Below are 13,959 nucleotides of genomic sequence, written 5' to 3'. Positions count from 1 at the left end.
GATAAGGACCGCCTCTGGTATTTAGCCACCACACCCATCTCACACTCCACTGAAGGGATTGTTCTGCACATCATCGCAGCTCTGTTGCTCACCAAGGTCAGTTCACATCTCCCTATTTTAAAATACCGTAACTTTTATAAGAAATGCTTTATTTTGTTTTAAATGAAACATTTATGTAGCAGGAAGAGAATTTCTAGATTTATGTTACATCAGATTAACTTTATAAACGTTCTGTGCTGTGATTTTTATTGCGTAGAAAAGATTTCATTTAGACTTGTTTAAAATGTCCCAGACTTCAGGTTTGTGTTAAAACTCTTTTCATGGCTGTGAGACATGATACGTGGATTTGCCTCGCATGCTTTGGGGAATTTTCCCAGCAAGCTCTTTCATGGGTGTGTCTGTTTGCCCGGGTTTATTAAGTAGTAATTTTGAAAAATTACCGTGTAGCCTACTTTATTTGTCTCATTGCTTAGCAACTAAACGTCATGTGCAACACATTGTATTGTGTTGTATTTTCAAGTTTAAGCAGGTTTTGGTTTCCTCATAATTTGAGTGATTAACTGTGAGGACAATAGTACAAAAGTCTTTGCAGTTGGCTTTTCTTGCTAGTGTGACAAAAGAGTTTTAATGTTAAAAAATTTTTGTCTTGTGACTCATGGATGGATATCACACAGGAAGTGACTAAGAGCATTAAAATAAAGTTCTTTCCGTGCCCACTTCTTTCTGCAACTTTGTATTACATAACTAAAGCATGTGATTATGAGATACTCCATGTGTCCAACTGTGCCCTCGGTTCTCTTCAAGTTGCAGTCAAAAGCAAATCATTAGGTGATATAAAAGACGCAGTATTGCTTTAAAAATGAACAATGCCATTGAAATGAACAGACGTGGCATCTCTCCACAGGAATTTCAAGATGTCTCTGATTTCTGAGTTTCTGGGTCAGCTGACTTTGACACTGGGTGGTGTAAGTATTCATAGTTTTTTTACCATGTTTATGATGCCAAAATGTTATTTTGCTAGCAATGTTACAGAACGACTGTTACTTTAACATAAAGCACCAGTGAGCAGTCAAAACACCTACTCATTTATTATTGATAAGATTTTATTCTTTTAGAATAACAGTGAAGGGATTAAACTATGAAGTGGAACAAATGGAAATGGAAAGAAAACAATTTGTAGGCCTAATCAAAATGATTTTAAGCTTTATTCAAAGGATCCATCCTTGTCTAAAGTGCAGCTCTGCAAACTCTGCCAAGAAAGTGCGGGTAATAGTAACGTTGAATCAATGTTAAAAGCGTTGCCATTATCTTTGCGGTCTGGCTAAGCGTTCTCTTGGCTAACTTCAGAGTGCATTATAGGACGTTTCCATATCAAGTGTGTCCAAACTTTTTTGTCTGGGAGTGTTTAAACGTAATCTTCTAAATATAACATTGTCACATTGTTGTACCCTAGGGAGAGACCACCTACCCTACAGTGGTCCCAGATCCTAACTTTGATCCCGATAAAGATGCTGCAAGAATCGAGACCGCCATCAAAACTAAAGGTGAGTGGGCTCGACAGCGGCCCCTGGTGGAATCACAAACACGACACCAGATCAGATGTTTGGTCTTGTTAAAGCTTAAATATCCGGTTTCACAGACGAGGCTTAAAACTAGTCCCAGACTAAACTGAATGTTTGAGCTTTCTAAACTGAAAATAAGTTGCCATGACATATCTTAAAATATGTCTGAGCCAGTTTTTTGTCTTTAGATGTTTCTTCTAAGGCCTTTTATCTAAACCGGGCCATAATGTAACATTAAAGAAAACACACTCCCTTCCTTACTCGCTGCTTTTCTTTGTGAGGCTTAAAAGCTGAGCAGCGCTGGTAGAAATGAATCATCATCCTGTTTGGAAGCCCTTTAACCATAGAAAATTTTCCAGGCCAACGCCTCTGCAGCAGCCAGAAGGGGAGGCACAGTGGACACAAGTGATGATGTTGGAGTTCACATCTTATGAGCTAGCCAATCATTTCATAAAACATTTTCCAATTTCAATTACAATTGCTGTTTCGCTCAAATTATATTATTTATTTCATGGGCAACAATAAATACTTTTATAAAATAAAAGTGTTGCCACATATTTTTATAAATATTACAATTATAGCAATGTGTTCCAATTAATAATGTATTATTTGTTAAAATTAATGAGTTACAGTGTAACTATTTTAATATGGCATTATTTGTTTTAGGGGTAGATGAGCATACCATAATCGATATCCTCACTAAACGGATATACAGCCAGAGGCGAGAGATTGCTTTTGCATATGAGAAGAGAGCCAAGAAGGTCAGCATATTGCTGTGTACTTCTGTATATAGAAGTTATAATATCGATCTTTATTCCAGTAATGGTCACTGGTCATATTTCCTCAGGATATGATCACAGCTCTTAAAGCAGCGCTGTCTGGTCCACTGGAGACTGTTATTCTTGGTCTCATGAAGAGCACCTCCCAGTACGACGCCACCGAGATCAAAGCATCCATCAAGGTAAATTTTAACATCCAAGACAGAATTGGCCCAAAATTGTCCTTTTTATGGATTCGTGGGTCTTATAAGTGCACATTTCATATTGACTTTAAATTTGTATGTGGAGGCGAATCAATTAGTTTATATTTCATATTTATTAAAGCCGATATATGTACAAAATGTTATGTATTATTGTATTTGTCAGTCAATCATTGTCAATTTTGTAACTGTTTTGTTCAAGACGCAGGCTGAAGTTCACTTAATGGCCACTGGTGTCACTAATAACAAGCGTTTCTAAATTCTACACGTAGCTCATTTAATGTAGAAGTGGCTTTGACTAAATACATTGGTTGACTATGACTTTGTGTTAGTGTATATATGCTGTAATAAATGAAAGCTTGACACAACATTTGGTTGTTATAGGGTCTGGGAACAGATGAGGAGTCTTTAATCGAGATTCTCTGCTCTCGAAGCAATGCTGAGCTCCTAGAGATTAAGAAAGTCTACAAGGAACGTAAGTACTGGACCTTCAGAGAACTTCAACGCGGCAATAACCATACGTGCGTTTGTGATGGAACATGGATGTTTATGTCACAGTGTTCAAGAAGGACCTGGATAAAGATGTGGCTGGAGACACGTCCGGAGATTTCGGGAAACTTCTGCTGGCTCTGGTTTCGGTGAGGTGAACCGTTTTTCTGCTGTGGCTGATTTTGTTTATTTAATGTTCATTACTCCTTAAGCCACCATTTATCCACATTTTTTGTTTAATGTGATGTTTAACTTTGTTGACCTGTCCTGGACACCCGATCATGTTCCACATCAGACCAAGAGAGATGAACCCAGCTCAGTTGTGGACTACCAGAAAATCGACGAGGACGCCAGAGTGAGTTTCTGTGGTTCTCTTTCCTTGCAAACAAAGCAACTGTTTTTAAATCAACATCTGGCTTTAATAGACTGGTTAAACTCCACCCAGGAATAGAACACAACACAAAGTTGGCACGTTTTAGCAGCTGAGTAACAAACTAAAAACCTCGTCTTAAGAATGCTGTTAATTCATTTAAGTTCATTACAGCTGAAATAATTTTGTTGATTTGGGTCAGTACAAATATCTAAGCATTCTTAAAGAAACAGTTCAGCCAAAATGAAATTTGGTCATACTCACCCTCAAGTTGTATAAAATTTCTTTGTTTGGTCACAAGCATTCTTCCAAATATCTTTCTCTTTGATAAACAGAACAGTTTTTGGTCACCATTGACTACCATAGTAGTAATTTATTTGATTTTTTATTTCTTTGTTCAACAGTAGATCTGGAAACCAGAAAGGTAAAATCAACGGTGAAAGCCACTTTCTTTCGTGGCTTTAATGTTCGCTACGTCAGAATTTAACCCATTATTCACTTTAACTGAGAAAAAAGAAAAACACCTCAAGCAAGCTCTAATATTTTTGCAAATTCTTTATTTGGGAATTTGGCGTTTCATTACTCGTTTCTGACGGAAAACTTCAAAATGTGAATAAATGAGGGGTGATGGAAACCCGGCTAATGGTGGCAAAAAACTTTTTGATCACAAACTTTTCTCCAAATATCTTTCTCTGTGTTCATCAGAACAAAAGTGATTAAATGGTGACCGAATTTTCATTTTTGACAAACTGAATCAAGTTCACCTAAACTATTCGGTCTTATTTTCTGGAGGGAACATCAAAATTGAGTAACAAGACAAAATATCTGCGAATGGGGTAAGAAACATACAATTAAATGAATGAGAATTAATACATAAGGTAATTCAAGTTTCTTTTTCTTACCCTATTGGCAGATATTTTGGCAAGTATATTTATTTTTCTTATTATTTGCTTCTCAAATAATTCTTCTTTATTTAAGAATATAATGATATTTCTATGGAAAACAAGACAAACATACAACGCAAAACTGGAATTGTACCAATGCCCTGGCATAAACTTCTCCATGAGCACTAGTCACAATTTCTAGTCCTTGACTAATATCTATATATTAAAAACATAACATATTTCTCACAGGCCCTGTATGATGCTGGTGTCAAAATAAAAGGCACTGATGTGAAGACCTGGATCTCCATCATGTCACAGAGAAGTGTTCCCCACCTCCAGAAAGGTTCTAGAGCCCTTGACCCTTATCTTTCCATCTTATAAGAAGATGTTCAGAAATTAATGCAGGTTGGTGCTTCTTTTGACAGTGTTTGAGAGATACAAGAGCTACAGCCCATATGACATGCAGGAGAGCATACGCAAGGAGGTGAAAGGAGATCTGGAGAAGTCTTTCCTCACGTTGGGTAAGACTTGGTTTTAAATGAAGTACTTCACGTTTGCTTTTGCTTTATTGTTAAAATTATTTTACCACTTGGTATGAACGGGACTTAAAGTTTCTCCAAAGTGACTATTAACCCCAACAGCCATACCTAATCTCTTTGTCCTCTCTTCCTCAGTTCAGTGCTTTGAAAACAAACAGCTCTACTTTGCCAACAGACTGCAAGACGCTATGAAGGTAAAACATGTTTCATCCACCAACACTGCTTGAATGTAAAAACCTATTCTTTAAAGATTATGAAAGTATTAGAAATAAGCTGGTGTTGCAGATGGTTTGCGCTAGAATTGCATCAGGCGGCGGCGCTACGCTTTTTATAACTTCCTTTGTTGCTCATTTCTGTGTTTTAGAGCAAAGGAGCGAAGGAAAAGGTTGTGACCCGCATCATGGTGTCTCGATGTGAGGTGGACCTGAAGAAAATAAGACAAGAGTTTAAGGCTCACCATGGAAAGTCTTTGCATCATACCATTACTGTACGTTGAAATAATATTTTAAGCACAGTAACATGCCGTTATTAAAAAAAAACGAATATTTTTACTATTTTATAAACCCCAAGAACTTGAAATATATATCTGCATCTTTTTTAGGAACACACAAAGGGAGACTACCAGAAGGCCCTTTTGAGTCTCTGTGCAGGAGACGATTAAAATAAACTCCTGCAGACTCCAGGAAGGACCACGAGAATGACTGGAGTTCAGCACAGAAATCTATGTCTTTGACCTTGATATAGTCCCTTAGTCCCTGCAGTTTTAGAGACTGTGCCGTTTTTGTTTAAAGGCTCTTTAGTTTTAACAGCTGACTGAAAGTGAACCAATACTGGTGCTTGTTATTGCAATATATATACACATCTGCACTCTTCTGGGCAGAAATTAGTACTTTTATTGCATTTTGTATACTAAGAAATAAAGACGTAACTTTTCTGCTTTTGATTTTTTTGTCCTGAAGCTACAACCATAGACTTTTGTAGAGTTGTTGGATAGATGAATAGATAGAATGCTGAACCAACAAAAAGTGTGCTAGTGACATTTAAGTTTTTATTGACGGGTAGATGTGAATAAGGTGTGGCCTACTAGTCCACTAGAAGGTCAATGGTGCCTTTGAGGGATGCACAAAAAATCCATAAAAAACCCTGTAAAATTTCTGTAACTGGAAAAACTGAAATATACCTTAAAATATATTTTTCTGTAAAATTATAGGATACAAGGATAATATTAAATAGTTTTCCCCATCTTTCTTGTACATGTGTTGTCTTGTTCTGTAATTTTATAGTTTGTGACTATTTAAAAAAAAAACGGTAGCTGGGACACAGCTGGCCACATGTGGGGGCGCCAGATATCCCCTGTAAAATTACACTTTCCTCCTGTTTCTCTTATAAATGTGCGTTTTTTTACCGTATTTCAAAAATACATTAAAAAAAGCATATTTTTTTAGATCCTCTCCGATGACAGACCTCGCCTTCTTGATAAGTTTGTTCAGTCTGTTGACATCATCCATTTTCCAACCAGTGCCACAGCACACCAAAGCATAGAAGTGGGAACTGGATACCACTGACTGGTAGAGACTATTATTATTCACATTGAAGGACTTCAGTCGACTCTGGCCCTAAATTGCCTCCATGTTTTTGGACTAGTTGAGTTTTTGTCAATGTGGACCACTAGGTTTTTCGTAAGAGTCCACAATCAGTTACACAGACAGGGATGGGTTTTGTTGTTTTTGTGTAGCTTCACACCACTCCACAAAGCTGTTGATCTGTGCCCTGTATTCCATCTTCAGTCCCTTCTCAATACCCCGCAACAGCAGAATCATCAGAAAATATTTCTGCAAGTAAGATGACTGCGTTGTCCTGGAAATCAGAAGTGTAGAGGGTGAAAAGACATGGAGACAGATCAATTCCCTGTGGAGCACCTGTGCTGCTACCTGCTGGGACACACAGTTTCGCATTCTCACAAGCTGAGGTCTACCTGTAAGGTAATCAGTGACCCAGAAGCAGGGCCGTGCAGAGACCTTTAAAGGGGCAGGTGGAAAAAGGCTTTAAATAGGGCTGTGCTCAAAACGTCAACACAGCAATACTGTATATGTATGACGCACGGATGCTTTCTGTGTTGATACAGCAGAAAATGCCACGATGCAGTTTTGAGAAAGAAACAGAACAGAAAAGACCATTCTAATGTTTAAAATTTAAAAATGTTTAATTTGCACCCAAGTCAAAAGTTTACACCCCCTTGCAGAATCTAGAAAAGGCTGAACATTTGGAGGAAAATAAGGTTTATTTTTTATTTAGTCCTGCCTGAACCAATTATTTTATAAAGGAAATGTTATCATAAAGTTCACACTGAAGAATAATAAAAGAATTTCTAAAATTAGCCCAGGCCAAAATTAAAGTCCCACCAGGCCACCATTCATTTAAAATCAGGTGGGTGTTAACCTGTGAAACGGGTTTAACCTGTAATTGTTTAATTTATATTTTTATTTTTTCATTTAGTTATGTCTTTCAGAAGTTACAAAAATACATATACGTTTCTCAGGAAATTAAGTATAACAATTTACACAAAAAACATATTCAGAGATTTCAACCACCCGAACTTAAAGGAACAAATTATCAATTAATATTATTCTTTTCCAACCCTCTTCTGAATTTCTTCATTTTTCAAATGATATTGATACTTAAAATAGAATTGATAAGTATAATTCGGAGAATTGGCTCCCATTGACATTTCCATTTACATAGTAGGAAAAATAAAACAAACAGTTTAAAATATCTCATTTTGTGTTCGATAGAACAAAAAATCTACTTTGGTACTGAATGATGTCCCATAACTGAATATAGCTAACATTTTTCTAAATATCTTTGTGTTCAACAGAACAAAGACAATTATACAGGTTTGGAACAGCTTGAGGGTGAGTAATTGAAGACAGACCTTTCGTTTTTGGATTTTAATAAGAATTTACAAACCATTTTTGCATTTACTTTTACAATAGTAACTACTTCTCTCATGGAACATTTTGTTGTTTTAAAGTGTCAAATCGTTTTGAGGGTCACTGTTATGTACGTATAACTTTTTACATTTCGTATGTTTATCCAGCAGAGGGCGACAGAGCCAAAGGATCTGTATGTGAATCCTACAGCGTTATCTGTGGGATCTCTTTGATGTTTGTGTCTGAGCTTTAACTAATCATTTTTGTTTAATAACAAATACTAAATGTTTAATTGAGAAATTGAAATATTTTGTCCGTATATTTCAAAAGAAATTAAAAGTTGTGACTTTATAATTAAAGAGCATTTTCCCTAGCAATTCTGTCATGAGTCGCAATTTAATTCGAATAAAAGCTTTAGAAAATAAATGTTCTTACTAATGACTAGAGGGAATCAGGCATCATATTTTGACACTCCAGTCATCCCCATAATAATAATAAAAAGGTTGTCAGTCGTTTCACTATAGGCCTAATAATCTACCACTGGCTCATCATTCACATGAATTTGCTTTATGGTTGCAATAATGGTTTACACGTTGCATTCTCGAGCTCATTCTTATAATTATGTTTTGCTGTGTTTGTTTGGCGTTATTTTTTATATTAAAATGTTATTTAACCTCCAGCTAACTCAAGAAGCATATAGCAGAAAAATGATTCTCGAGATGTGTTCTCTGTTTAGTTTGCGCTCTCTGAAGATCAGTCAATGCATTTATATATAGGACAAAGGCTCAGCAGGCCTTCAGAGAGGTTGCAACATAATGAGACAATAACAAAAAAATGGAAGATGAAAAGGAAGAAAAATATTTATGGAAAGGGCCAAAAGAGCACCCACCTTTATACTCAGAGATTCTCCAACCCGACACTTCTGGGGATAATGTATACAAACAGACCCTTAGTCCTATAAATAAAGCAAAATTGAACAAAACTGTAACTGTAAACTACATAGAAAAACTGTCCCTTTACAATAGTACAAAAATGATGAACAATTATAGCCTACAGATTATTTACTGAACATAAGACAAAAAATCTATTCCAATACAATTGTCTATTTTTATAATACAATGTTGGTTAAAATCCTGTATAAAACGGAAATTTGAAATCAAAGCATTGTGATATTTACGTAGATAATAAACATCAAATTATTCAGATTCATTTTATTTCATGAGTTTTGATATTGTTAAGAACCTCAGCAGTCCTGTTTCACCCGAGGACGAAATTCTTTCCCCAAGTTTATGCGCCTTCACATTTATCATCATTTTGTGATAATATTGATGAGGACATTTCCCCTTTGTGCTGTTTTATGTTTATTGCCCATAAAAGATAAAATACAGAGTAAAGGAGGTTAAAACAGTATTTTGCAAAGCAAGCCTCAGATTTACACCCGGCTCCAGTGACAGATTAATTTCTGCATCATAAAGAGGAGAGTACCTCTCATATTTTTTCCTTTTTATGTGGATGTACAACATGCTGTTCTTCAGGAAAGCTGGCCCACGGGGACCGGCGCTGAATCCAGTGGGAACGTTCTCCCCGGATTGAAACGACGCAATTTACCGTAGCAAACGCCGGCATTCAATCATTCAGATAAGACCCGGAGCCCATGAATGTCAAAAGGAGGCCACAGCAACGACGAGATGAGCTCTCCGAAGAAACGTGGAGGTAGAAAGCAAATGATTGACGTTATAAATGGCAAGTGGTCAAGTATGTTCAAATATGATTACGGTAAAGTACGCATTTGGAAAAGGGGATTTTTCCGTTAAAGTCCCAGTGAAATTCAAAATGACAATGTCTATTTTTCATGAAATATTGCATGAAATAATACTTCAGTTAAAATCTGAAATTGTACTTCCTGTAATGACAATCCATCTCAAAGGACAGGTAGAGCAGAGACATAGAGAGAGAGAGTTGCGCCAACGGAAGTTCGAAATTTTCGCGTGAAATGTGATTCGTGGAGCCTTCAGATAGTTCCAAGAAGTTAAGTTTTCTCTTGAAATGCTTTTTAAAAAAAATTTATTCATTAAATGGCTTGTCTTTATATGGGATAAAAGTTGACCTCAGTTGGTCTCTTTAGTTGCAGCTTCATGCGTTACTAGTAACTTCCGGGAACTATAGAGGGAATGCACGTGTCGTCACTTTACCACGTTAACACCACGTGAGCGCGCCGGAGCGTGCCCTCCTGGGTGGCAAAACATTCAGCAAAATGGCTGCTTACAATATCAGGAAACGCAATTAACATTCAGTGTCCAGAAACACCTGATTACTCTGTAAGTCGCAGTGAAGCCGTAAGCATAAGCGACCGTAACCGTAGAGTCCCGTTCCTTGTAATTTCAGCAATAATTGAGTGTTTTAGTCCCGGTTTCTGTTTCCCCTGTTCTCAGCCATTTTGCCGCGTGTTTTACCACTCAGGGAAATGTGTCCCAGTGCTCAAGGGGGGCTTGTCCCGGTGTGTTCATGTGGGAAAGTGATGTCAATGCATATCCTCTATTAAGAGCCTCCATGAACCACCATTGCTATGAAAGAACTGTTCCAGTGGAGTCGACAGAGATGACCCGACTCTCCCTCTCAATGGCTCTGGGGCGGAGCATTCGTTAACTCCTCCCCTTCAAATGTCAGTCTCCTGCCAGTTCCATTTCAAAATGCAACAGCTGTTATATACACCCAATCAAATCGCAAATAAAAGACGAAAAACACGCCCACTATTTTTCTCATTAGAAATTCAAATTCACTCGGAAAGGCATCAAAAGGATCGCACCTTCCGTTTCACAGTGACTTTAATATTACAATCGCTAGGCTGTTTCAGTGGCAACAACATTACGTTGTGTGGCCCAAACTTAACTTCCGGTACACCTCCGTAAATATATCAATAACTGTTGCGTAGTTGTGTAATTAAATACAATTCATGTAAATTAAATATCTATATAGGCCAAATTAAATATAAACAATAATCAAACACAGACCAGAAGTTTACCAGGCGGTTTCATCTGACGCACGCGCCTATCTATTCTGGATATTTAATTATGGACTAGATGGGAAAAATACAGTCATAGATGGACATGTGTGTATCCTTGTATCTTGTGTGTGTTCCGTTCCCATCCTGACATCTTTGAAAACTATGGGGAACAGTAGGCTATATCTCCACAGGCCAGACCAGAGGATCTTTTCAACCAAAAGCCAGAGATCGATTAATATTTCCTTAATTCTCATTATTTTATATTTGGGAGGTCTTGTGGGTTCATTAGCGGCGTAGTCGGCTGTGCGCATGGTAAACAAGGACCCCAGCCTCAGCTTTTCTACCCTCTGGGCTGAAGTACTGACGTGTTGAGAGGTGGCCCGTCTCCAGCAGGCACTCTCTCTGGATGCGGGGAAGGGTTTGGTGCCTTTGGCGTTGTCATGACAGCTTCCTTTTATGAGGCTCAAACTCACAACAGAGAAATGTCTGCTAAGAGTCATTCTGTCACTGCACAGCAAAGGCTACTAATGATTGCGTGCGTTTATATTTTCCTCATTTGCGAAGTAACGTTACCTCGTATAAAACTGCCTTTCTAGGTAAATAAAAAATGTTGTCTATTCTTTGCGGCTATGTTTAAAAAAGTAATGAGTGGCCTACATGGATAGGATGTTCCCATATTATATAGCAAAAAAGTTATTAGGCAGACATGGCCCAGATGGGAGATAGAGTTAAGCATGATGTCAACTATATACATTATTCATCAGTAAGATAAATAATGTAAAATAAAATAAAATGTAAAATATTGTATAATAAATTATTTGAATTATTTTTCTTAGCATGTGTAATACAGTTCAAAGTAGAGAAGGAAGGAGTAATACACACAATAACACGGAAATAAAAGACCGGCAGCCACCTCACGGAACATAAATATAAACGTAAACATATGTCTAGGCCCGGTCCTCTCTCATCAGCAGTCCTGTAGCCCATCGTATTATGCTCCCGATTTCCTCCGTGAGATATGTGGGACCGGTGTGCGCACAGCTGATTCCAACTATCACTCACGCCACCGGCCCCGCCTCACGGCTCCCGTCCCGCCTTCCTTACCACAGCATGTTACTAAGCTAGCAATTTAGTTGCTAGCTTTGTAAAGTTTTTTGTTTAGTATTTTGAATTTGAAGGTAGACAATTTGATTTCAGAGGCAACAACATAACAAACGTTATGAGGCCCAAACTTAACTTCCGTACCGCTGCAAAGATTCAAATAACCGTTAAGTAGATTTAATCAATCTTATACAATTAAAGGTCCAGTTGTTAATATTTTGAAGGAAATAATGACAGAAATGCAATATAATATCCATAACCGTGTTCAAAGTTGTATAAAGACCGTACATGATGAAGCGTTATGTTTTATTACCTAAGAATGGGGTATTTCTATGTACACACACCGCCATCTGCTTGCATAAAATGTTGTTGCCATGTCGCCATGTTGTTTCTAGCTCTAAACTGAGAATCTGCTCTACAGAACACGTTTCGTAAATAAATTAACTTATAGAAGCACTAAAAGATGCGAATAGGTGAGTAGAACTTAGTCTTCTCCCAGCTTCCATAATGTCTCGAAAAGGAGGGTGGAGTGAGTCGTTGGTTGCCATTCACAACCGCTAGATGCCGCTAAAAATGACAAAATAAAATATGAATATAAATAAAATATAAATAGTTAATAAAAAAAGTTAGCCACTAAATCAAGACCCGTGACTAAACACAGACCGGACGTTAAATTTGGGCCAGATGCAGGAGTCCGGCAGTTAGCAGACGCAAAGCATGTACTGTAAAATTATTTTGTTGTTAACAGTATAATTTTACATAGACTTGTTTCTCTCATCTTAACATGTATTGAAAAATCTAACTTTACAACTTCAGCCAAAGAAAAATCGTTGCAACACAAACTTATCTTGATGTGCTCAACAAAGACAGGGGAGGGCGGGTGTGATCAGCAATATGTAATGCTTTAGGCCTGTCTGTTTGAGGGCTGCTACAGGGAGCCCTGTCTCTCCTCTCCCTGTGTGCTGATGCTTTGAGATCTCCCTGTGGCAAAGCCTATAGTTCATCCTCTCTCCTCCTCCTCTAGCTCTGTCTCAGCCTCTTTTCACGCCCGAAGCCAGATTATATCTGCATTACTGCATACTGAAGACTGCTTATGCTCCAGAGGTTTCCAAAACAATAAGTCATTTTCTTGACGGAATAAAAATACTTTGCATTTAAAAACTGCTTGGTATGATGTGAATTATTTAAAACATTTATTAAAGCATTTAAAATTGAATTAAATTGTGCTTATTTGAAGCATAAGGAAAGAAATGTCTAAGTGGTGCAGCTATCTGACGTTAGTGTAAAAAGTCTTAAAAGTCTTAATAATAAAGGTTGTGGCAAACTATTTAATACATTATTTCATTTATTTCCATATTTCATAATTATTTTATTGAAGTTTTCTTTTCTTAATGTTTAGCAGTATCATTAAAACTATTAACAAAACGTACATATATTTTAACATTTAAGGAATTTTTCGCACATTATTTGTCAAACAGGTGAAAACATTTCCCCACGTCCAATATTTTTAGGGACCGTGTTAAAACTCTATGCTGAGGTATCAATGTGAAATCTTTTGGATAGTATCAATCACCTATCATTAGTAATAATGTAATAATGATCAGATATAGTGAAGAATAAAGTACATCCTGACACTGTTGCCTGTGTGGTGGTCATCGTGCACAGTCAGTACCGGTGGGTGGAATGGTGGCCCGAAGCCAACGACGCTAATCATGATCACATGTGAAGTGGCTCTAATCATCTGTGCAACTGCCGCGGCTCTCCGGCTTGTTTGTACAAGCCAGTGACTCTGTGATAATGTGTACAGATGATATATTTGTCATCGTAACTTCCTGAGAACTGGTTAAGGCAAACATTACGGGAGGTTGCATATTAATACAGCCTTCTCCGCTATCAACAGATTTAACGTTAATGAGGGGAGGCTGAAAATCTATCTTATCCAGAAAAATTATCACTACAGGGATGTAACGATTCACTCCGCTCGCGATGCGATTCCCGATACTGATCTCACAATACGTTTTTTTTTTACAAATGAGTCTAGACAAATTAGAAATGAAAAGTGCTCTTTAATTATTTTTCAAATGCTGCACATTTCAGTGTA

At 37.4% G+C, this 13,959-nt stretch overlaps 1 protein-coding gene and 1 long non-coding RNA gene across 2 annotated transcripts in view; one reads left to right on the top strand and one right to left on the bottom strand.

The window, feature by feature from the left end:
- The first annotated feature begins 17 nt into the window (after window positions 1–17).
- anxa2a (annexin A2a) lies at window positions 18–5,756 on the top strand. The gene is made up of 13 exons (XM_056739461.1): window positions 18–96; window positions 905–965; window positions 1,454–1,544; window positions 2,229–2,323; window positions 2,410–2,523; window positions 2,926–3,016; window positions 3,100–3,179; window positions 3,326–3,385; window positions 4,534–4,627; window positions 4,710–4,805; window positions 4,959–5,017; window positions 5,188–5,310; window positions 5,425–5,756. The coding sequence occupies exons 2-13, from the start codon at window positions 915–917 to the stop codon at window positions 5,482–5,484; spliced, it is 1,014 nt and encodes a 337-aa protein (XP_056595439.1). The 5' UTR covers window positions 18–96; window positions 905–914; the 3' UTR covers window positions 5,485–5,756.
- A 2,887-nt stretch (window positions 5,757–8,643) lies between these two features.
- LOC130413920 (uncharacterized) overlaps window positions 8,644–13,959 on the bottom strand; it is a 95,127-nt gene continuing 89,811 nt past the window's right edge. The window contains exon 5 of the long non-coding RNA XR_008905559.1: window positions 8,644–8,708. This is a non-coding gene — a long non-coding RNA (uncharacterized LOC130413920). The remainder of the gene's footprint in view (window positions 8,709–13,959) is intronic.

The sequence above is a fragment of the Triplophysa dalaica genome, chromosome 24 (genome assembly GCF_015846415.1).
Source record: "Triplophysa dalaica isolate WHDGS20190420 chromosome 24, ASM1584641v1, whole genome shotgun sequence".
In the NCBI taxonomy this organism is placed as follows: Eukaryota; Metazoa; Chordata; class Actinopteri; order Cypriniformes; family Nemacheilidae; genus Triplophysa; species Triplophysa dalaica.
This window is presented reverse-complemented; position numbering and strand designations above follow the sequence as displayed.

What these genes read in the sequence shown, in the direction of transcription:
- anxa2a (XM_056739461.1), top strand. Translation starts at nt 915, where the DNA reads ATGTCTCTGATTTCTGAGTTTCTGGGTCAGCTGACTTTGACACTGGGT. An exon ending in GACCGCCATCAAAACTAAAG is followed by an intron (nt 1,545 to 2,228) that starts GTGAGTGGGCTC and finishes TATTTGTTTTAG; the next exon opens with GGGTAGATGAGCATACCATA. An exon ending in TAAGAAAGTCTACAAGGAAC is followed by an intron (nt 3,017 to 3,099) that starts GTAAGTACTGGA and finishes TTTATGTCACAG; the next exon opens with TGTTCAAGAAGGACCTGGAT.